Source organism: Anoplophora glabripennis, unplaced genomic scaffold (genome assembly GCF_000390285.2).
Source record: "Anoplophora glabripennis isolate ALB-LARVAE unplaced genomic scaffold, Agla_2.0 scaffold122, whole genome shotgun sequence".
NCBI classification, from domain to species: domain Eukaryota; kingdom Metazoa; phylum Arthropoda; class Insecta; order Coleoptera; family Cerambycidae; genus Anoplophora; species Anoplophora glabripennis.
Window position 1 is genome coordinate 37,040 of NW_019416406.1, and position 25,801 is coordinate 62,840.

At 33.0% G+C, this 25,801-nt stretch overlaps 2 protein-coding genes across 5 annotated transcripts in view; one reads left to right on the forward strand and one right to left on the reverse strand.

Moving 5' to 3' along the window:
- The first annotated feature begins 3,748 nt into the window (after positions 1-3,748).
- LOC108907884 (nucleoside diphosphate kinase homolog 5-like) lies at positions 3,749-11,527 on the forward strand. Its single transcript, XM_018711718.1, has 4 exons — positions 3,749-3,790; positions 4,043-4,318; positions 7,591-7,900; positions 11,325-11,527. Exons 1-4 carry the CDS (start codon positions 3,749-3,751, stop codon positions 11,525-11,527), a joined length of 831 nt encoding a protein of 276 aa, XP_018567234.1.
- Positions 11,528-11,573: 46 nt separating this feature from the next.
- Positions 11,574-25,801, reverse strand: part of LOC108907894 — a 64,859-nt gene continuing 50,631 nt past the window's right edge. The window contains exons 13-25 of one of the 4 annotated variants that reach the window (XM_023454459.1): positions 20,999-21,193; positions 18,677-18,814; positions 18,489-18,623; positions 15,972-16,115; positions 15,383-15,523; positions 15,188-15,328; positions 14,991-15,131; positions 14,802-14,936; positions 14,605-14,745; positions 14,416-14,550; positions 14,219-14,359; positions 14,092-14,165; positions 11,574-11,760 (exon numbers count right to left, since the gene is read on the reverse strand). In XM_023454459.1, the coding sequence (XP_023310227.1) occupies positions 11,757-11,760; positions 14,092-14,165; positions 14,219-14,359; positions 14,416-14,550; positions 14,605-14,745; positions 14,802-14,936; positions 14,991-15,131; positions 15,188-15,328; positions 15,383-15,523; positions 15,972-16,115; positions 18,489-18,623; positions 18,677-18,814; positions 20,999-21,193 (1,665 nt within the window). In that variant the 3' untranslated portion in view covers positions 11,574-11,756. The remainder of the gene's footprint in view (positions 11,761-14,091; positions 14,166-14,218; positions 14,360-14,415; positions 14,551-14,604; positions 14,746-14,801; positions 14,937-14,990; positions 15,132-15,187; positions 15,329-15,382; positions 15,524-15,971; positions 16,116-18,488; positions 18,624-18,676; positions 18,815-20,998; positions 21,194-25,801) is intronic. The other 3 variants (XM_023454460.1, XM_023454461.1, XM_018711731.2) reach the window with 3 other exon arrangements.

Here is a 25,801-nt window from a genome sequence, read left to right on the forward strand (position 1 = left end):
ATCGCTGCTACGATTAGACATACTTTCGAACAACAGCAAAACAAGTGGAAGCGCGCCCATATTCGTTTAGAGATCCGCCAGATCACTCAACCGAAGCAGCAATTCGTATGGAACGCGTGTGTTTTTATGTTTTTGAGAAAGCATATTGTTTATAAATAGGGTAATAAACATGACCAGTCCAATATATTGCCACTAATAAGGTGGCCCAACCCAACTACTGCACATTTGGTAAAAATTTTGGATATGTGGAGCCTCATATATTTTTAGGCTTTTAGCATGAGGCATGTTACAAAAGACTTCTAAAAGACTAATTCCTTTATTGCAACGAACGAAATTTGGGAGTCTGCCTCAAAATTATTTCAATATTATTTTTGATCAATCCCAATAATTTTATGTGGCATAATTGCATCTACCCAAAAATAAAATCGCGCTGTTTCAGCGCGTAAAGGTTTGTATAAGAAATCAGTGAGAATAAAAGTAAATCTTGAATGAGCGGGGACAAGTTCTCTAAAAAAACAAAAAAATCTTATTATATTTGGAAAAATATGTCAAAAATTTATATCGAACTGTCAAACTAAGTATACATATACTGTTTTATTTTGTATTGATAATTTTATTCGAGCAGAATGAGCGTATATCCCTCATCTGCTGACCGAATTAGTTTACTTTCTCCACCCAAAAGCAGTACAGACAGAAGTAAAGTAAACACTTTCAGAACTGACTCCCAAGCATCTTCTTCAAAGACAAGTTCACCCCGGGTATGACAATTTAACTTTTATTTAAGCTAAGCTAAGCTAAATACGTGCCTTCATATTTAATAATTTTATAATTAGACTAAACAAATAAGTTTTTCTTAATCCCTTCATTTTAAGAAATAGCTTTCTAACGTTAATTTTACTGATATAGAGGGGAGGCACACTGTAAAACTACATGCTCGTAAACAAAAATATGTAGAGAAATTGTTTCTTGTTTTCCATTGCAGGATATTTCCCTACAAACAATAATAATAATTAGTGTGAATATGCTTGTTCACAAACCGGGCAATTCAGACTATTACAGTTTTAAATTTTCTATTTTATGTGGGCATGGGAAACCATCAGTGAGTGTCATTCTCAAAAAAATTCGGAATCCACCATCATTTATTTTCAGTTGCATTAATTTATTTTCAATATATTGTACTCCATTTTAAAAAATGTCGTATTTGAATATCATTTATTTATCCTTCTCCTCTCACAAATATACACCGTGTCCACACCTAGTGCGAGTAAGTCCAATGTCTAGGCTAATAAAAGATATAACTTAATTTTTTTTCTACAGAGTTGCCTACTTTCCCGAGCTGCACAAAATGAAAATATATTTAAATATACAGGGTTTTCAGTTCTTCCTGGGCAGGTACCAACTTAATTTTTTTAAATGGAAACCTACATTTTTTATGGCATTATCGAATTCTGCATGAAAAAATTAACGGGACCCGTGTTATGACCCCTATTGAAATATTGATAGTTTTCGAGATAATCGACTTTTCAATCATAATTATGTCAACTACTAGAAGTGACAAAACAAGAAAAAAAAATGAAAAGTCGATTGTCTCGAAAACTATCAATATTTTTTTATAGGGATCATAACACAAAGTCCCGTTAAATTTTCACGTAGAATTCGATAATGCCATAAAAAATATAGGTTTCCATTTAAAAAAGTTAAGTTGGTACCTGCCCAGGACAAACTGAACACCCTGTATATGCAAATATATTTTCATTTTGTGCAGCTCGGGAAAGTAGGCAACTCTGTAGAAAAAAAATTAAGTTACCTATATCTTTTATTAACCTAGATATTGGACTTACGCGCACTAGGTGGACACGGTGTACAACCTACAATTCGTATAGCTACTTCACTTTAAATATATTCACTGAAATATTAAATCCGAATAAATAATATTTTCTGGGACAAACATACAACATACCTATCATTAATGTTTGATTTTGTTTACGGTTAATTAACTTAAATTAACATTAAATGCTTTTGCATCAGGCATTTGTTTAAAAACATTTGTAGGTATGTGAAGATTTTTTATAGATCTAGACTAGACTTAACTACTAAATATTTTATTAAATTTGATGTCATGATTAACTGAATACATATTTTTTAAATTAATTTATAAAACTCAGATGTTTCGCGGATTACTATGACGACTCCTATTACCTGACCAACGCATTTCTGGAGAGATAAATTACCCCAACAGCATTGTTTAGGTGACCAGCTCAACCAATTGACTATATTTTACGGGGTTATTTAAAAAGTATTCTTCTTAAGGAACTAACTGAAGATACCTATGGCAGATTTTTTAAATATACGTCTCAGTTTTAATCTATGAAACTTCGGGAACAGATAGTACAACGAAAAATAATGGTACTTTGTCATACAAACTTATTTCGAAATATCAACCGATTTCGAGATACAGGGTGTTAATAATTAAAAAATTCATTTATTGTAAATATCTTCTGAAATAATACAGGTATTTGAACTAAATTTAGTGTACGTTTGGGAAATTCATTCGACTATTTCATAGAAAAAATAATATGGTCCTATGTAAAATAATAATTTATTATATTTTCCGAAAAAGCATGCCAATAGAAACAAAAAATGCCTCTTACATTTTGTCGATATCTGTCTCTGTTTAACGGCAAATTGGATTTCTCTTTTTCCTTTCAAATTAGCCAGCCTACTGCTCGCTAATGGATTTTTTAAATTCCTGTTAGAAATATTTCGGCTAGTTACAACTAATTTAAAAAAATAAAGTAGCATCTTTTAAATCAATAATATTAGGTATTATTTGGTATTATTTGATTATTGTAAGAACTTCAAGAGAATCATTAATTTCCAAGTTAAAGTCAACTTTATTTCGCATAAACGTTGAAAACCCTCAATAAATATCCGATGATTATGAATAATTCTGTCGAGGAATCTTAGTTTATGCCATAGATTTTCCATCACATAGTTATTCATTACAATAAAAAATATCTGCGTATTCTTTTTGATCTCAAAAGAATAAAATAAAATCAGGATTGTTTTGTAGTATTTGTAGAAACAAGGAAATAATTGTCATGTCAACTTTAGTGGTACATAATTATCAAATATTAAGTTAGTAGGTACTTAAGTAGTAATAAAGTTAAAGTAATAAAGATTATCAACTTACAAATTTAATTTCAGTAATTTTATTTAATCTAATAATTACATCTTTTAAATTATCAAATGGAGAATATGCAGATATTATTTATTGTTATGGGGTATGTGACGGAAATTCTGAAGCAGCAATACGTGAGTACCTACAGTATTTATTTCAAAACGTGTATTTAATAAACAAGGTGACACCAAGACGAACTAAAGTTTTCTATGACTCTTTTACTTATACTGCTGTACCATAGTCAAATTGATACCTATTCCCACAAAAATAAGTAACTTATTCTTGTGCTCTTTCTAATAGGTATTCGATTTTATTAAAGCTAACCTAACCTAACCTCGTTTATACCTCGTGGCTCGTACCGTTTGCAAAATTTCTAATGAGCATTCTTAGTTGAATCACCAAGTATAACGAGAATAATGTTGAAAATAATGATAAGGATATACCTAAATATTCTTGTTTCGAAGAATGATTAAATAAGCCCCAGACAATGCGGTCACTTACCGAATATTTGTCAAACTTAAACAAATGCCGTATCGTGTGGATGCTGCTTATCGGTTCACTTTCAATATGTTCGCCAAGAGAGATATTGGTCATGTGCTCATATCTGACGTATGTGTGATACATTTTGACTATATTATCTAGATCTGCCTTTAGAAATAGAAAGAATGGAAACATTGAACTTTTTCCAATCAACAATAAATTAGTTTGTATATTGGGTGTACTATATAACTATTTATTTTGAAGCTAGAAAGAATAGCTAGAAAGTCAGTTAAGATATTATCCCTATTAATAAAAATAGGATTGTTCTCTTTTCCAAAATGCCTCTAAATTGTCATTAAATTGTAACTATGTTCTTATCAGGATTTCAACCTTCAAGATACCGTACATTATCTGTCTCCAGCAACATCTAATACAGCACGTACCGAATATGAGGGAGATTTCCTGTATGACCAGTTTGTCGAGTTTCGAGCAACCTTACCTCCACCATCACCAGACTATGAGAGTACGGTTTCGTCAACAATATCATGCGTAGAACCTGAACTACAAAGGACTTTGGCCATCATAAAACCAGAAGCTATAAAATATAAAGATGTGGTTTTAAGAGCTATCAATGAGTCCGGCTTAAAAATAATAAATGTAAGTAGACATGGAAAAATTATCACTTATTGAATATTACCTGAAATTTTGTTTTTTTTAAGCAGTTTTCAAAATATGTCGTCTTTTGTTTATTATATTCTTTCCATTAAGAACTTTTCAGAGAGAGACCAAATGCATTATACAGAGTGTAACGAAAATATGTCAAGTATCTTTGAGGGTGCATAGAATTCATAAAAGTAATGAAGGTAAGCCATATAAAAGTTGTTTTTGAAATACTATCTTGAAGATATAAATGACGTTGAAGTCTTGAAAATAAAATAATTTTTTTCGAAATGTTTTCCAAAGTACTGTTCCGAAAAACTTCATACTACTTAGAATATGATTGTTATTTTCCCTTAATATGTTCTGTCTTTAGGTATTTAATGTTTATAATATGTGGTATATTTTCTCTTATATTTTGCAGAGTAATAAAAAAAATCAAAATTTCAAGTTATAAAAAAGGCTTACCAACATTACTTTTTTGTGTATTTTTATCATATATTATGCTGTTATCTTAACTAACGCACTAGTGCTTTTTAACGCCATCTAGTATTTTCTGAAAATAGTATAGCCTTGCCATCTCCAATAATATTGACAGTTTGATAAACCATTAGATTCTTAACCGAATTAAGGAAATATATTATTGATCATTTTTCCATGGTGATTATTTTTCTTGAAACAAAAAAATGCTACTACACATCCCTCCTAACAAACATTTATAAATATAATTAGAGGGCAAATATGATGATATAAAAAGTGCTACAAACGATCCTATTTTATTTTTAATTTTAATTAATATTTTACTGCCCATATTGTCAAGTGAAAGTAGTAAATATTAAATTTTGATTCTAATGAATCTAGAAGTTTTATATCATTGCTAAGGATGTTTTTTTTTGTAACCATAAAATTGAAATAGGTGCAGTATTAATTTACTGGTAGTATATAGTAATTGGTCTTAAATATGAAATCATAAAGAAAATAATTATTTTCGCCATTAATCGTATATACATAATTATTTAACACACCTAATAATAAAAATGTCATACTTTCCCTTTTAGCGTATAGCATCGTAATCAGAAAGAAAGATGCTCTAAATTTGATGACAGGTACAATTTATTTAATGTGCACATGAGTGATAAAATAGTACATTGTGTAACGAGTGGGGAAAAGTTGCCAATAGCGCCACGAGGACGCAGTTGACGCACGAGCGAAGCGAGTGCGGAAAGCGCCCAAGTGGCGCTATGGCAATTTTTCCGAACGAGTTGCACATACTATTTTCTATCACAAGTGCGAGTCGTTATGGGACCTATAGTGTAGGGGGTTAGGTGCACTGGAAAGTGCTAGATAGTACAACAGCGTGATGTTATTTTCATAGCGCAACGCTGGAGCGTTGCGCTATGAAAATAACATCACGCTGTTGTACTATCTAGCACTTTCCAGTGCACCTAACCCCCTACACTATAGGTCCCATAGCGAGCTCGCGTGATAGAAAATAGTAAGCGTATCAGAATTTCCACAAAATATTTATGGAAAATCATTTACTTCGCCATCTTGCTTTTTTGGCATATTGTTAGTTACCTGCAAAGATAATGGATCGGTCATGCAGTGTTACATGTTATTTTAAAAATAACATTTATGTTCTTAAGACAATATATACTAGACTTCGAAGCTATCTATGATCGATCATCTGTTTATATCAGTGTATTCTGGGGCTACCAGACATGCTCACCACGAGTAATATACGTTGTTTTTTTAACTAAACTAAACTAAATGTTTGCGTTCCCATATCTTGAGCAGATCTGAAAATGTTTACTCCAAATTTGCTACAGAAGGGTTTTTAGTGATGTTAACTTACAATACAACTTTAATATATATTTTATTAAAAAAATGCACCCTATTTTTAATTTGAGATCCGTACTAAAGTCAAATTAAGTTATAGCAAAATAATCGCCTTGCAGATAGTTTCTCGTACTAAATTATCAAAAACATTCAGTTTAAAATAACAAAGATATTATGTGAGTGACTTCATGAAAGGTAAAACATTGAATAGGACGATTTTATTTTAATTTTTTTTTGTTTTCATTCATCAACAGTAAACAAGGTAGGTACTTAATATGTAGCCACGCCTTATGTTTACTTCTTCATATAACAATCGTTTCTTCTTTTTGATTTACTCGGTGCATTGTAACTAATGTAGTCAGGTCGAGAGAGTGATATAGTTTCTATACAGTGTGGACCATTTTGGTGATGCATGTATTGGTATCTTAGAAACTATAAGAGATAGGAAAATAGTTTTTAGCAGCAAGTTTTTTTGACGAATTTCACTGTAAGTATATTTAGATTTTCATTGAGACGTTTCGGTAGTGTGAAACCATCTTTTCTTATGAGCACCATATTAAATTTTAAGCTGAGCAAATAGAGCATTTTTGACTTTTCAGTGATATAATATAAGTAAGAAAAAATTTCAGAAACAACCCCAAAAATCAATATATTAATATTTTTAATAAATCTGGCAACACCGCATAATGTTTCGAAACTATTAAGTATAGAATAATCTCAAGTTTTTGTAAAACTTATCATTAATGTCATGGCGTCAGTGAAAAAAATATAGTAGTGGCTACGTGTTTACGAACAAAAGCCCCATTAGTAGTCTATGAATCTCCATGACGATAATAATATTTTCATTTGTTTCAAATTACTTGTCATTTTGAACTAATGTTAATCATAGAATTAATTATTAACAGTTAAGGGTGACACTTGTTTTAAAATTGTCAAAACGGCTTTGCGTTCCTTCAATGAAGAAAAATTTGATACCTATGTGCTATATTAAAAATAATAGAAATGCAACTATGGTTATAACTCAAAAACCAGAAGAGCTAGGACCGGTCTGCAAGCGTCATTAAATTAGCAACAGAACTGTCTAAAACTTTCCCCATCCTATCTTTTATAGTTACCAAGATACCAGCACATACACATCAATACAATGGTCCACACTGTATAGTTTGTACAGCTACTTAATTGGGCCCTTGAAAACTGTTCTAGATTGTACCAAATGTATTAAAGCCTGTCTGGTACTAGTCTTATATCTATTTATCAAAAAATGAGACAATATTACTTCAAGTTGTAAAAATACATTTTTCGTTTCTGGTTGAGAGTTTTGTAGTTTTTTGCGATTTATAAAATTGTATCATTATTTAAAACATTTGTAAATGCCAAGAAATAATATTTTTATTTGACTAAATGAACGCCGCTCATAAATCGTTGATTTCTAGAAGAGAATCATCCACCTTAGTCCAGAACAAGTTTCTGAAATTTATGCTCAACATTATGGTAGTCCAGCCTTTCCACATATTGTTGTTTCTATGAGCGTGTCACCACTTTTGGTCCTATCTTTGGCTGGTATAAATGCAGTCGAAAAATGGAAAACAATGACGGGCCCTTTCGGGTCAATAAGAGAAGAATGGTTCTTCCCCTATAGCGTTAGGACACGATTTGGTATACAAGACGACCAACCCGACACTTTACATAGTTCTGAAAACGTCAGTGAAGCCAAAACAGAAATTAGATATTTTTACCCCACAAGTAAGTGGTTCAAATTACAGATAGTCCTGGAAATCATAGAATAAATTGGAGGGAATGAACTTTGCCTATTTGGTCAATGGTCAGTCAATTTTCAGTTTCATTGATAAATTTTAACTCTTTCAATTACTAGATATTTGAATTTAAAAATGTCCGAATAAAAATTCTTGGTGATAACTAGAGATCGGAAATGTTAGGGCAGCTGTAATGTGGTACAGAGGTAGAGATTAATAGCAAAGGTTAAAAAAAACAATGTAATAATTTATTTGCAAGATACATGGTGTTTCCAAATTATGTAATTATACAGGGTGTGTTCAAATTTCACCGATAATGTTTGATTGCATATTCACGAGACTAAATAAATACGATCTACGAAAAAAGAAGTTAAATAAAAAATGATAATAATGACATTACCTGATAGCCATCATGCACAGCAAACAACATTTTGTTTTCATCGCCTACTGAACTCAAAGTTTTAAATCCGTGGTTCTGCTCCGCAAACCGAAACGTATAGACAAATAATGCTATTTTTCTCAAGAATGGTTTTCTGTAGGCGATTTTCTCGACATTTTTTTTAATAAAACCTTTTCAATCTTGCTGGTCGTTTAAAAAAAATACGACACTGTAAAAATTTTGATCGCTAAAAGGAGGAGGTAACCGGAGAAAACCACCACCCAGTATATCGATTTGGCTAAAGCTTATGAAGGGTTATGAAGTTATTAACAGAGAGCGGACAATTTGTATCTTTAACCTTGAACATAGATATGTCATTCATAAACCTAGATACATTATCCATGACGCAGTGGCATGTCGGGTATGCATCGGGAATTTACGTGATAATTCACGAAAATTCCACGGTACATACATTTTTAGGCGTTATAAAATATTTAGAAAATCAGAAATTGTATACCACATATTTATTAAATAAAGTTCGGTTAAAAATAGTGTCGTTCTTTTAATTGGAAGTTAGGAGTCAATGTAACGAATAGCCTCAGGCGACGCACATGATAGAATAGTCCAACTCACGCTCCATTTATAACAGGGCTGCAGTTTGAATTCTGACCAATAGGAATTCGATAAACGCAACCGATGTCGACGGATAGACTAGAGATGGGCGCGAGTGTCATTTCATTTCTTTAGAACTAAATTAACTTAATTATTTTCTCGTTAATTAACCTGTTCCTTTAATTTATGGATTTTAAATAAAGGGTACAAATCTTCGCGAGGATAATACGATATATTTTGCATAGTTTATACACAATACATTTTTGAACGCGTACACATCTCTATCAAAATTTGACCTATTCTTCGGGTTAAAGACACACATTGTCCGCTCTCTAGTTATTAATTAAAATATGTAGTCAAACGTTGTCGGTGAAATTTGTGGACATCCTGTATAACTATAATTACAGGGTGTTTTAAATTGGGTCGGCAACATAACTAAAAGTAAATATTCATTTAATTTGTACACGATTATAGCAAATAGCACCGATATAGGTATTGACAGACACACTAAGAATATCAGGATTTCGGGGCCATTTTCGAAATTCTACGAGTTAATTTAATTCACGATTGTTTCTGAAGAAAAAAAGGTCACTTCCATTTTGTTCAAAAAATGAATCATTTTGTAGTTATTGTTAATTTCATCTTAAAATAAGCTTATTATATTATTATACAAGTGAATAAATCAGAAATAATTTTAGAACTATTAATTTCACTTCAAAAATGTATAGGAATTTTTAATAGATAATAAAAGTAATAGTTGGAAATTCGGATAATTCAGTGGTGTACAATTTATCAGTTGCTCCTTCAGAAAATTTAAATTTTCTTCAGCAATGTTTCTCTTTATTCTTAATAATTTGTATTTAAAATTGTATTTGCAACAAGAAAATTCTACAAATGTTTTTGTGAAGCAACCGAATTATGTTCTATTTATTCAGTTGTATAGTAAGCTTATTTTAGACAAAAAATTTAACATTTCGAATACTACTTGGTTTGCAAACAAAATAGAAGAATTTTTTGCCCAATAGGAATATGCCACTGCTTATAAAGGGTGTCTCAAAATTCACGCACATGTTTTTAATTAAAAATTGTATATATTTTTTTTATTGATTCATAAAGTATACAGTATAAAGTGTATGGAATAGCATATCAAGCGAATGGCCTCCACGGCTTTGTTAGTATATACGCACTCTTTTGTCGAAAATTTCCATGACAGTTTTGGATAAATGCGGCTGAATTTCGTTGATACAGCTCTCAATTTTCTCCTTCAAGACTTGGGAGGTCGTGGGCTTGTTGGTATAAACCACAGACTTTAAAAAACCCAAAGAAAAAAGAGTCCAACGGGGTTAAATCGCATGATCAGGGCAACCAATTCTGATTATCGAAACGGGAAATTACACAATCAGGAAATGACTCATGCAGTAATTGAATTGTTTCTTGGCCTGTATGGCATGTGGCACCGTCTTGTTGAAACCACATATCGTCTACATCCACATCTTGCAAGTTAATACAAAAAACTGAATTATTATGTCGCGATAGCGAGCACCATTAACCGTTATTGCCTGACCAGCCGCATTTTCAAAGAAGAGTCCGATGATGCCTCCAGCACAAAACAGTGACACGTTGTTAATACAACGCATGAAGATGCAAATCTTTCGTGAAAATGCGCTGCAGAGAGCTTCTGGAAATGTCCAATGCTTTCCACTGTGTCGAATTGATGTTTCTGGACTCTCAGCAACATTCTCTCGAGCTGCTTCGATATTTTGTGTTGATCAACTTGTTGAAGGAGAGCCATAGTACTTAAAGTCACTAATTATTCAGTCTCTCTGAATTTTTCAATAAAGAACCACGCAACTATCCTTATGGAAAACCGGTCCCGGTCGAATGGTACGAAACTTTGCCGAATGATAGTCTTCAATGTGTCGCTCAAAAAAGTCCATGGGACCTAGGTCGGAAAAACTGTTTTGAAGCTACAGCCTTCTGAAGTTATCGTGAATTCGATAAATCCTTTCTTTACAGTTGATGAAGTTAAATCACTATTTTGATCATGTTTTGTACGAAAATTCTGAACTGTATCTGCCAAACCTTCAATATTTTTAAAATATTGCTCAAAAATGAAAACGCGTTATTCTTTCGTTTGGTGTTCCACTTTTAATAACCCCGAACTGTCAACTGTCACGTAGACTTTTTTTTCGTTGACAACATTTTACCGTACAAATGGCGCCAAATTCAAATCTTGCATGAATTTTAGGATACCCGACACTTATCTTATTTTACAGTCTTTTCAATATAATATGGATTGTTTAATATGATTTTAGTGCTAGTTTAAAAAATATGCCATGTTAATTTTATAAAAAATGTTTATGCGCAAAAATCAGTTCTCGAAATAAATACAACTTATTTGATTTTAATTTATTTGGTTTAGGTATATTGGAACCTTTAATATCAGACGAAGATAAGGCAACAGATTACATAGTTAATTATATTAAGCCAACTTTACTGGATGGCTTAACACAACTTGTTCGAGTGAAACCTTTAGACCCAATCATATTCCTAGCTGAATGGCTGTTATTAAATAATCCATTTCAGCCGAGATTTCCTGAAAGAATTGCGCTCAATCCGCTTTAAAAGTGAATTAAAGCTTATGAAATAAAATGTATAAATTTTTATTTTATTTTAAAAGAATATATTTTTCTAAAATATAAAAGCACAGTATATATTACTGCACTAACTTGAATATTACATTAGATATTGAACAATATAGACAAAAATTAGGTAAATGGATAATGGTATAATTAAAATGTCCTGTGGTAATCGAGTACATTTCCAAACTCTAATTTTCTTACTCAATACTATGTTACCTGAAAGTATATAGATTACAGAAGTAAGTATTTTTGGCATGAAGTACTATAATTATAGTAAAACAAATTGTTTAACAAAAAATTAAATCGAGGAAGTAAATAGGACTTTTTAGAAATAGGTATTTCTAGTGAGGCCATCTATTGGCATTTACATGGGTCGGAAAGCTACATCAGTATGTAGGAAAAATTATGTCAAAATTTCATGACCTTTGAACGAACAGAAGCGGAGTTATTGCGTTTGAAGCTTAGAGCATTACTACTGAAGGCAGCGTCTCAGTGGCCGAGAGTGTAGCGGAGGTTTAAAGAGAGAGAGTATAGGAGGGTATATGTTACCTCTCTCTAGCAGCACGCGATTGCATGTTGCTAGAGAGAGACAGCATATACCCTCCTATACCTCTCTCTCTCTAAACCTCCGCTACACTCTCGCCCACTGGGAGGACGCTGCTTCCAGAAGTATAGTAGGATCATATTCGATGCAAAGTAATAAATCATTGCCTGTCAAGGGATCCAGTGCCATACGGTTTTAAGGGGTTTAGAAATTAAATAATTTCTTAATGCATTATGAAGGGATAAAGGGATCAGTTCACGTTTGGCACCCTTGTTCCTACAAAAATTCCTTTGTTCTCATAAACTATTTATTTTAAATGTAATTTATTATAAATCCAATTTGTTTTTTTAATTCCACATATGTACTACATTTTACATCCGTACGCTCCACTGTTGTTTATTTGTTTTTTGGAGGCTGTCTTTGATTTACAACCAAGCTCGCTAGGTTAGTATTTGACGTATAACCGACCACTTCGTACACTCGATGCACTTGGGCGACTACAGCTACTACCAGAACACAGTGCGTATGCACTCCTAAAAATAATGACACGGTTTTCCTTTGGTAAAAGACTGACAATTTTTTGCTCTACTTTGCATCGAATACGATCCTACTATAGATGCTCTAAGCACAGAAGATAAAACAATTGTGCTCTAAGATTTGAAGTGACAGTATGTTTGTGTTATCGGTTGATCGGTACCACTCCTCTGCGATCGGTACAAAAATGAGCATCGAACAAAAAACTAGTATTAAGTTTTGTTTTAAACTTGATCAAATGATGAACCAAGTTTATGGTGACGATTGTTTATCCCCTGGCAGAGTTCATGAGTGGTAATACGTAGTTTGAAAACTGTCGGACATAAATGATGAGCAACATATTGGGCAACCGAAATTCGTGATTACCACATATTCCATCAAAACTGTACGTGAATTCATCAAAGATAAACCAAAATCTTCACTCAAGTTAATGGAATTGTAATTGAACATCTCAAAAATATCAATTTATCACATTTTGGCTGAACATTTGTGTTATCAAAAAGTGTGTGCACGATTTGTTCCGCACAAGTTGGCTGACAACCAAAAATTGCTCAATATTGAACATTCGAAGGACATCATCAAGGTCAAAAATGACAAAAACTTTTTTTTACAACATTGTGACAGGTGATGAAACGTGGTGTTTTCAATATGATCCAGAAATTAAGTGCTAAATTGGAAGGAAGTGCCAGACGAGTCAAAACCAAAAAAAATCTCGTTTGGAGAAATCAAAATTGAAGACAATGTTGATATGCTTTTACGATTTCGCATTGTTCACAAAGAGTACGTTCCATCGGGCCAAACCGTTACTGCACAATTCTATCTTGACGTTTTCAAACATTTGGTGCAACGTATTCATCGTATTCGGCAAGAATATCGCGCAGAAGAAAGTTGGCGTTTGTTGCACGATGATGCTCGATCTCATCAATCGACACTTGTTATCGGTTTTTTGACTAAAAATCGTATTTTAACTGTCAACTACGTCCTGTATTTGCCTGATTTGGCACCGTACGACTTTTACCTTTTCGGAAAAATACATGTAAATCACTGTATTGAGTTGGAAGGGGACTATTTTGAATAAACGGTTTTGCCAAAAAACTCTTTGTTGCTCCTATTTTGAGAAAGTCCTATTTACTTACTTTGCAACGCACCTTCTAATAATAAAAAAAATAGAATAAATAAGGGATATAGTGTTCCGGATAATTTTATAATTACTGTTTACAATTAATATTTTTAAGCAAAAATGTGAAATAGTATGAAATACCCACAATGTTGGTTATTAGATTTAGGTACAACTTTTCCAGATTTTAATGCATACCTATTTCAAAATGTTAGATAATTTTTTTTTAAAATTTCTCAAAATAAAACTAAATTATCCTGACTATTTTTTTTTAATTCATTATGTATAAAGTTACATGGGGATTAAGCTTATGAAGCACAATAAATTAAGTGACTATTAAAATTACACTTACATTTCATTTAAAACTTCTTCACTGCGTTTTGGTCTTGATCCACCCCAGACGTTGCTCTCACAATGAGACCTTGCCTAGAATATAATAAAGGATATATTAAGAACTTTGACAAAAATTAACATTATACCCCTGATCCACATTCATCGGCATTTGCTTCACTTTCACACCAATACCCTGGACCCCAAGTACACCGGTTGCTTCCTACCAACCGCTGACTCCGTTTTGGTCTTGGCCCACCCCAAACTCTTGTCTCACAATGCGACCTAGCCTAGAACATAATTATATGGTTACATAAATAACATGGGTAAAATGGAAAATTTGTACCCCACATTCATCTGCATTGGCCTCACTTTGACACCAATATCCTGGACCCCAGGTACAATGGTCACTTCCTACTAACTGCGCACTTCGTTTTGGTCTTGGTCCACCCCAAACTCTTTCCTCGCAATGCGATCTAGCCTAAAATATAATCAAAGTTACATAGTGAACATGGATGAAATGAGAAACTAGTACCCCTGATCCGCATTCATCTGCGTTGGCTTCACTTTGACACCAATATCCCGGACCCCAAGTACATCGGTTGCTTCCTACCAACCGCTGACTCCGTTTTGGTCTTGGCCCACCCCAAACTCTTGTCTCACAATGTGACCTAGTCTAGAACATAATTATATGGTCATATAAAGAACATAGATAAAATGGAAAATTTGTACCCCACATTCATCTGCATTGGCCTCACTTTGACACCAATATCCTGGACCCCAGGTACAATGGTCACTTCCTACTAACTGCGCACTTCGTTTTGGTCTTGGTCCACCCCAAACTCTTTCCTCGCAATGCGATCTAGCCTAAAATATAATCAAAGTTACATAGTGAACATGGATGAAATGAGAATCTAGTACCCCTGATCCGCATTCATCTGCATTGGCTTCACTTTGACACCAATATCCCGGACCCCAAGTACATCGGTTGCTTCCTACCAACCGCTGACTCCGTTTTGGTCTTGGCCCACCCCAAACTCTTGTCTCACAATGTGACCTGGCCTAGAATATAATTATGTGGTTACATAATGAACATGGATGAAATGGAAAACTTGTACCCCTGATCCACATTCTTCTGCATTGGCCTCACTTTGACACCAATATCCTGGACCCCGGGTACAACGGTCACTTCCTAATGCTGGTGTACTTCTTTTTGGCCTTGGCCCACCCCAAACTCTTGCCTCACAATGCGATCTAGCCTGAAATATAATCAAAGTTACATAGTGAACATGGATGAAATGAAAAACTTGTACTCCTGATCCGCATTCATCTGCGTTGGTTTCACTTTCACACCAATACGCTGGACCCCAAGTACATCGATTGCTTCCTACTGTTGATACACTACGTTTTGGCCTTGGTCCACCCCAAACTTTTGTCTCACAGTGTGATCTAGCCTAAAAGATAATTATATGATTATACGAGGAACATATAGTAGTATATTACGTAATAAGTGTTGTAAAAAGCATTTTACGCACGAATGGAAAAGTTACGCACGACGCCGCGTAGCGGCGAATGCGTAATTCTATGAGTGCGTAATTGCATTACACCACGTATTACGTACTATAGTTTACCTACGACCACTACCTAAATACTTAAAAACACACCGTCTGCGATCAATGTAAGATGCCTATTTTCCGTACGGTAAAAAAATCGCACAGCTTGGTAAAAAAATCGTACAGTTTTCCTAGCAACCGCCTAGCAACGTTCAATACAAACAGTATTGTATTGACCGTTGCTAGGCGGTTGCTAGGAAAACTTAGGAATCTTACATTGATTGCAGACAGACAGTGTGTTTTTAAGTATTTACAGTAGTGGTCGTAGGTAAAAATCTAAAACTTATACCCCTAATCCACATTCATCTGCATTTGCCTCACTTTGGCACCAATATCCAGGCCCTCTAGTACAAGGTCTAGCCCCTAAAGGTTCTCTACTACTACGTTTTGGTCTTGGTCCACCCCATACCCTACTCTCACAATGTAGTCTAGTCTAAAATATCATTAAAAGATTGAAACTATACAGGATGTCCCGGTACTTGATACAAAAGTCGAGTACGAATAGATGATGTCAAAATAATATTAGTTCTTCATATAAATTTATTTCATACGGGCCTTCGTTAACAAGTTATGGGCCCTCAAAGGTAAAAATTAAAAAAAATATTTTTATTTACAGTCTATAAACTATTAACTTCAGCATGTTGCAAATTTGGTGATCGATGACACATGCATACAGCTTGTTTTTGATGATGTAAGTGAAACTTCATTATGCCCAGAACACCAGAGACGGACTATGCTTAATGGTTAACAACCCATAATTTTTGCATAGATGGCGATCGCAATCTGCCTGTATCCGTGAAGAATTTGCCAATGATAATACCTCTTGGTTCAACTCGGTAAAATTAACAGTTTAGGAAATATTTATGATTTTATGTCACAGTGCACATCGAGCGGCGCCTCCAGCATTTTTTGTTTTTAATTTTTAATTGGACATAACATAATATACTCCACGGTCGAAATTATAGAGAGTGATTCATCGCTAGCTTTTGGACTAGTAAGGGGGATGAAGCGTGCCGGGAACGAAAATCCATTGGCGTGTCTGCGTAAAAGGCAACAAGATATAGAAAATAATGAAAAAAGATAATAAAACATAACATCTAATATTTTTTTCGGTTTGCTATAACAGGCACTTTGATCCATTTTAATTATTACAGCATTTTAAAACGTCCCAATTATGTTTTTTTAATTTATAAATTTATTATAGCCATGAAATTAGACCCCTCGTCTACGCTTATGCTATGACGTTTCTCAAGACGGGTTAAATCAAGTCCGTTTACACCCACTAAAAAAGCATTTCCCTATTCCCTTCAAGTGCAAAAGACAGAGATAGAATATAGATCGACGTTCAGTGTAACTCGGTCTCTAGACGATTATAGATTCTATCGATGTGCATAGCGAGCGGCACAAAGATAAATAATATTGAACCATATAAAAATCATTTTATATTTTATACGCATTATGGTAATGGTGTTTTTATATTATGTCTTAGTCACTCTTTATAATTTCGACCGCGGAGTATAGTTGTAGTTAGAACCATTCATATTTTTAAAATAAGGGCATCTAAATCTTGTCTACTAATGTAATTTTCACTAAGAAAATTTGACAAACACACTTTACACATGACACAAAATAGAAAAACAAAACAAGAATAAAGTTAAAGTAATTTAAAAAAATAATGTAAAAAAATAACATAATAAAATACATTTTCAATATGGGCACTTTCCACCTCCACACACTTTCTAAGTCTACGAATGTTATTTGTTTGTTCACGAAAAAGCATTTTTGGGGTATGCCCAATGTTATCACAATAGAAATTAATTCTTTGTAGCAAATCATCCCTTGTCTGTACTGGGACTGGGGTTGTGTACACTAAACTTTTCAGGTATCTCCACATGGAGAAGTCCATCACGTTAGTCTGGAGAACATGTTGGCCATGAAATTGGGCCTCTCCCAATTCATTCAGTATTAAACACTATAGATAAATAATTACATACATCAATATTGAAATGGGAGAAGCCCCGTCGTGCATAAACCAAACTCTTCGAGTGTCTAATGGAACATAATAGTGGCTGCAAATTATTTTGTAAATACTTCCAAATATCGACGTTCCTCAAAAACGTATGGACCTATTATTACCCCAGAAATGCTTTTTCGTGTACAAACAAATAACATTCGTAGACTTAGGAAGTGTATGGAGGTGGAAGGTGCCCATATTGAAAATATTTTTGATAGTTTTCTTTCTTATGAATTATACATAATTTAACTTATTCTTGTTCTGCTTTTCTATTTTGTGTTATGTGTAAAGTGTGTTTGTCAAATTTTGTTAGTGGAAATTACATTAGGAGACAGTAAGATTTTCCAGGCTCTTATTTGAAAAAATGTACGGTTCTAACATAATTATGTCTAATTAAAAATTAAAAACAGAAAATGGTGGAGGCGCCACTCGATGTGCACTGTGACATATCACACATCACAAATCACAAATATTTCCTAAACTGAATTTTACCGAGTTGAACCAAGAGGGTATTATCGTTGGCAAATTCTTCACGGAACTTATTTTTGATACAGGTAGATTGTGATCGTCATCTATGTAAAAATTCTGTGTTGGTAACCATTGGGCATAGTCCGACTCTGGCATTCTGGGCATAATGAAGTTCCACTTACAAAAAAAATTGTATGAAGAACTGATATTATTTTGACCTCCTCTATTTGTACTCGACTTTCTTGTATCAAGTACCGGGACACTCTGTATATAATATTGATAATAAATTTAAAGTATTGATATAAAGTAACAATCTATCTTTACCCCACATTCATCTGCGTTTGCCTCACTTTGACACCAGTATGCTGGACCCCAGGTACATCGGTTGCTTCCTGCCAGTGGTTCACTTCTTTTTGGTCTAGTTTTCCCCCAGACTTTCGCTTCGCAATGTAACCTGGCCTAAAATATAATTATGATTACATTAAGAATATAAACAAAATCTACAATGGTACCCCTGTTCCACATTGATCTGCAGTTGCCTCATTTTGACACCAGTATCCAGGCCCTCTACTACAAAGCCTCGTTCCTACGAAATGGGTTTGTTTTGGCTTTGATCCCCCCCAAACTTTTGTAGCACAATGTAATCTAGCCTATAATTTCACAATTTAATTATAGGTAGTAACAACGGATTTTTATTTTAATAATTCTATAAAAATAATATACGGACGCCAAAAATTGCAACTAATAAAGTTGAATTCTTTACAAATTAATTATTAACAATGAATTTTGACAAAACTGTGGTAAAATTTTAAATAATATATTTTTATTTTTTTTTTAATTGTAATGACATTTTAATATATCGGCTGTTCCGAAATTAATGCAACAAAATTTGGTCACAGATTCTTAAGACAAATTTACGGGACCCATATTTTTTATTTTTGCCAAGTGGCCCCCTCTTTCGGAATTACAGCCCCCTGAAAGCCGCCCTAAGAATAGTATTTTTTATATCTTAGAACCCTGTTGTCCGAGAATCACTAAATTTGAAACACAGTGGTTTTATGACATGTATAATCTGATAGTACTAGGCTTTTTGAACAAGGAACCCCCTTAAGACACTTTTTCGTGGGACTCCTTGTCTTTGGATAGGTATGCATTATATTCTCACATTTTGCCATTTTTCTCGAAAACATTGAGTTTTACGAAAAAAGTGCCAAGAGACAAAAAAGTTTCAAAATTCAATGGTTTTCTTGCAGACTAAGAAATTTAAATATGCGACTGAATTTTTTAGGCTTCAAAAACAGAGTGAGGCCCTCGAAAAATTGTCTTTAGGGGATTCTCTGCCAAAAAGCGTAGAAGTATCAGATTCAACATGTCACAAAACCCCTGTGTACCAAATTTAGTGATTCTCGTACAACAGGGTTCTGAGATTAAAATTAAATTCCTAGCGACGGATTTCAGGGTGCTGTAACTCCAAAAAATATGGGTCTCCTAAATTTGTCTTAAGAATCTGTGACCAAAGGTTGCATTAATTTCGGGACACCCGACATTATAACACTGCTAATAATAAAATTTCTTAATATGCTATTGATTCTGTAATATGTAATACATGATGTTTCAATTCTAACATATCAAAAGTGATATAGAATTTCATTTTAAAGAAAATAATTCCTGTGAACAGAAGACTATAAAAAAATATAAGGTTTTCAATTTCACATTTTAAATATTTTCGAACAATATATCTCAGGAAGAATAAATGATACTGTGAGGGCTGAGGATCATTAAATAGGTACCTACCAAAAATGAAATAGTATAGGGGTTTACGAAAAATAACTCGTAGTGATTTAGACATAGTTCTCTCTCTAAAACCATATAAGGATGACAAAGATAAAGATAGTGATCTGAGCACTCGAAGTGAATTTTCGAAAGTGCCTTATAAAAGAACATTTTATGGGTTTGTAGATTGTATTTGAGACCCAAAATTTATTGCCCATTTAATTGTAATTTTCTTATGGAAAATTTGGAGCAATGAATTATTGATAACAGTGACATTTCATTGGAGCATGGTAGCAACCATACTGACAAATTTCGGATAGATGTCAAATATCAATTTTGAAAAAATATTATAGAATCTAACAGTTAATGCATGTGAGTTAATGGTTCTCAGTTCTCCATTCATGTCAAACTAACATTTAAATGTAATAAAATTATATCTACTAATATTTCCAATGCACTAAACTAATACCACCATATAGAAATAGGATCACATTTATTGAAAATATTTTCTATCCTGGATTTTTTATAGGTGTTCGGTCTTATATGTACAATTTTTTTTTGTTCTTTTGAGAAATACAGTTTAAGAGCTATTTTAATAACAAATTTAAAAAAAAACAAAAAGTTTGTATGAACATAAATATCAAAATCTTTAGTTTTTTAAACACAGCACAATTATGTTTTTTTTTTTGCAAGTTTCAGCGCAACAATTTGATTTTCAATTTTTTTAATTAAAAAAAAATCTGTATACTTTTGAATTGAATTGAAAATTAATTAGGATATTGAAAAAATCAAATGTTATTAAGTGTCTCTCTTATATTCGACATCAAATCTTAATTTGATATCACTTGTTCGCTTCTGTTACTTAAAGACTAATTTAAAATGAGGATTTGAACAAAACCTATTTTTTTACTATGTATTTCTGGATTAGTCCACAGGAAAATTTTCATTAAATTTTCGATCTCCTGTTTCAGTTTGGCAAATTAGAATTGGAACACTGTACAGAAAAATATAAATTTGAATAATTTATTATAGATATTTTAATTTTTTTCAATTTTACTTACTCGACACCGATCTGCATTTTGTTCACTTGCACACCAATAAGCAGGACCATAGGTGCAAGGATTACTGCCTGTTAAAATTCCAAGGTTTATGAATGCAGAGCACAGTTTGATTTCTTTGCAAATCCAGCCAGGACTTTTGTCATGAATAATGAAATTGAAAATGTTCTTGCCATATTTTTTAACTATTTCATCACACTGAAAGAGGTAGGTATTTTAATACATATAATTAAATGATTATTTTATTTAGTATTGTATTTATTTAAATAGTATTTTGCAAATTCCAATAATAGGTATGCAGTATAATCATTCTTTTTCTATTGTCGATTTTAATCTTTTATCGGATAAGCATAAATAGGTGGTTGTGGCCCTACTTCAGATGGATACTGAAGGTCAATGCACTGAAAATTATCTGCGATAAGCTGATGGTCAGAATTTGTATTTCTTTAGCCACCTCTAATAAGTAGTAACAAAATGGACCCCATGAAAAAATAGCTACTATGAGTATTGATAGCAATTTATACGACGGTATCTAGTTTATTTGCAAGTCTTCAAAAAGTTTATTTTATACTAGTATAACTGATTCAGTGGCATGCGTGTGAAAACTACAAACATAGAAAAAATAGGTTGTGTGAATCAGGTGAATTAAAGTTTGTAGCCATTCCAGAGAAGGTCTACAAATTTTGTTACTAGGTTTTCGTGTTGATATATGATAATTATACCCAAATATGAATTTAAATCAGATCATAAAAAGTCAAGTAAGTAATACTTTGAAATTTATCATGTTTTGGAATGTTCAGTATCAGTACCATCACGCTTAGGGAGTACTAGGTGTTAGGAAATAAACATGGAGAAAATGAAAATACAGATCAACTTGCAGAAAAAATAATTTGAAACAGTTTCTCTAGGATCAGTGGCAGTCTTTGGCATTCCTTGCCAGTGTCACAAAGCAGGCTTTGAAGGGATTGTCTCTACAGATTCGGGGGAAAGAAACGTATGCTTCCCTCATAAAAAAGACCAAACGAAATGCGGAGTATTAAGATCTAGCCCAGAAAGATCACAGGACTTTTAATAACACTGTCAACTGAAAAAGCATGTCTACAACATAAAATTAGTAGAGAATCCAATCTGCCGATATTGTAACTGAGAGGAATATATACTGGGTGAAACAACAAACTTTTCATGCCTGAGATTCCATCTCTTTGGAAAATCTTTATTAAATATAAGAGAATTGAGGAAAATATTAGGTAGCAAATTTTTAGATAAACGAATAAATAGACAGTATAAGAAGCAAAATAGTTCTTAATTGTCTAGGATGCTTCTGGAAAAATAAGTGGTCATATTTTGGTAATGAAATATGGAACCCATATTGATATGATTTCTAGATCCATATAGAGAATGTACGTTTTTCACAAAATATTCACTTTCATTTTTAAAGTTACCATACTACAAGTTTGGAAAATAGGTCAGCAAAAGAAAACTGTATTTCCATTTTAAAAACCGATTTTAAAGCAGAGAATAATAGTTTGCCTTCTATTTGTAGACACTGTTGCAGCAAAATTGAACTCAAAAGTTGGAATTCAAATCATAAATATGGGAATTAAAACAATAAATAAAGAAAAACGTAAAAAACGGTGCATAGAAATACAACACAGAATCGGAAAATTTGTTAAAATTAAACTAAGAGAAACAACTCGAAATTTTCACTTTAATCGGAATTTCCACTTAAATTGGGCATTCCGACTTTAAATTTGGAATTCATACTTTAAATGAAACAATTCGAAATTGACACACACAGAGAGGAAGCTGCAATTTTAGTCTTGGAATTTCGAATTTGAAATATAAATTTTTACTTAGAACTCAAAATTTTGTAGAGAATTTGGTTATTTCTTTGGGGTCTTTATGTCCAATTTTGTGGAAAATGAATGCCTCTGGAACGTCCATCGTCCAACATTCAGTTCTTGAAATTTTTCAAACACTGCAAGTTTTTAATACTTTGAATACAGATAGGCCAATCAATATAGAGCATTAAATCAGTGATTTTGTGACAAAAATACTAATTGGTAGCAAACGAACTGTGCCATCATGTAAAAAACAGTGTTTATATGTTTTCTACTCCAATTTACCATTAATTAATTTTTTATAAACATGCAAAAAACGCATTTTTTTTTTAGTTTTTTGCTTATAGAACCTAAATTAACGAAGCAATCTGAATGCTTTAAGGAGACAATTTCTAGAGAATCGAAATATGAATAAAACGAGAGGTCGATAATTAGAAACGAAGAAAACTCAGAAATTTTTTTTTACGCCGCCATTTTTTATATTGTAGAGCTAACCCGGTGCACAAAAGTAGTAAATTAGGTATACATACTTTAAAATGTGTATAAAGCAGTTGCTGTTGGACCATTAATTTTGGCACAATTGAATTTGAATTTTTTGGTGTACTATAGTTTCTGGATGGTGGTGGTCCGATTTTAATTTTTCAGCCGGATTTTAAAAGTACAAGTATAATACTACAATATTCTAATTTTCCGATAAAATGATGCGAAATAGGTGAAAAATTGCCTCCAAAAACACAGTGGCGGCTCGTCAGGTGACGCAATAAGTGACGCACCACTTCACCTAAAATTTCCGTTTGGTTGTGTAATTTAAAATTATTTTTAATTTTATAATTTAGATATAATTCTATATTGAAAATGTATTGTGTTTGTTTAATACGCAGAAATAAACAGAACAGTTGCGCGGTGAACGCCTTCTAGAAAAACATTGCCTTCGTTGAGTGGAAACATCAACCTCAGACCATAGTATACAGGTTCGGAAAGTCCCCATGGTACAGCGGCCGTTACGTGAGAGCGATAAAGTAAGTCATAGAAATCCGTGCGATAGACAAGGATGGTTACATTGAAGACGTTTCATAATCTTGTCTATCGCACGGATTTCTTTACTTTACTTTGTCGCTCTCATGTAAAGGCAGATGGACCATGTGGATTTTCCAGCCCTGTAGTATACGAAGTGACGCAGATTGAAATAAGTCTGTATTTTGCTTCTCTTATTCGTAGCGTTGTTTACGGCGGTTGTCATGGCAACGAGGCGGCCAATACGTGATTAAACTACTGCCTTTAATTTTGGGAACGTTACGCGAGATTGTCTTGACCACAAATCTTCCTTGGAACATACATGTACGGTGTGCGTTAATGTTCGTTGAAGTCCACAAGCCGCACTAATATTTCTATTTTTTATAAGATCTAAATGAAAATCCTTCTCACGAACGTCAGTTTTTCGGTAATATTGCAAATGCAACTAAAAATTTCCATATGTTTCACCTATTCTCAATGCTACGAGCCGCCACTGCAAAAACGGCCGAGCGCTGGTACGTAGTTGAGTAGGGAGGGAAGGTCGGGAGGTGTCCTCCATTATCAAATGGAATAATAAAGAATGGAAATAGTATCTGTATGCACGAGTACAAAAGTGCAAATAAATGGAAAACATTGATAGATTGCTCTGTGTACAGTAACAATAAGACAAGGGCTGCAGCTGCAGTTTCCCGTGCGTGAATTTTTAAAGTTAGAATTTAGAGTTCACAGTTGGAATTCCAAGTTTATAAATTCGAAATTCTGATTTTAAAGCCAAAATTTTGGAGTTAAAAAAGTCAGAATTTTTACTTGCAGTGTGAATTCTGATTTTAAACTTGGAATTCTAACATTAAATTTAGAAGTCTGACTTATTTGAACTAGAAATTCTAACTTACGTCGAAATTCTGAAAAAAAAAAAAATAGGAAGACATTTGTATCAGCCGTATATGAAGAATTTGGTGAAATTTAAAAAATGGATTGCTACCCGTGTACATACACTACTGAATACCTGGTTGCAGCAAAATCGAAAACGCAGAATATGAGTATAGCAATATCTACCAATTCTTTGTAAACGTTAATCTCTATTACAGATATTTCCTCTATTCTGCAACGTTTTCTTTATAAATACGCGATTTAAAAAAATTGTGATAACCACGTACATTGATAATGAATATGGAAAAATGGGGAAAAAATACATAAAACCAAAATGTAGAATGGGAATTTCTTTTATAAATAAACTAAGAGAATGCAATTTAATAAGATCAAAAATATCTTGCAAGTACGGTTAACACCGAATAAAACAATATCATATAGTAAATTTTTTATTAACACTATTTTCACATGATTAATATTTTACAAACGCAAACAAAAAAATCATTCCTTATCACAGTTCATAATTCACAACTTAATATGGCAATGTCCCATGTGATTAATTTTTCCAAGTAAACTGTGAGTTGGTAATAAAAACTAAAACTATTTTTCTCGTACTATTAAAAACTTTGGTTAAAAAAGAGATATACTAATAAGAGAGTAGCAGATGCCAATATGTATCACACATAACCTGAAAAAAATATATATGCTTAAATTTGAGATTGGAAACAAGAAACATTTACCAAATCTGAATTTTTATTTTTAAAATATATAAGAGGAATTCGCACAAAGTAAAAGTACTGAGACTCTAATGCTCTATGGTTTTTGTTTCCTACAAAGTTGGCAAAACTGCATTGAAGGTCAAGATGTTGCAATCGAAACACCCGCTCATTCTCAGTTGAGAACTATTGTTGTAGTGGTGTGTTGAAATGAGTGCTACTATTCCGAAAGGGAAAGGCCTCCTTCTAGATTTTTAACAAAATCAAAACTGTATAGAGATGGTGTGACAAATCGTACTAATTTGTACAAGTGATGTAGTGAGTATAAAAATGACAGAACAAATGTTCATGATGAACAAAGCAAT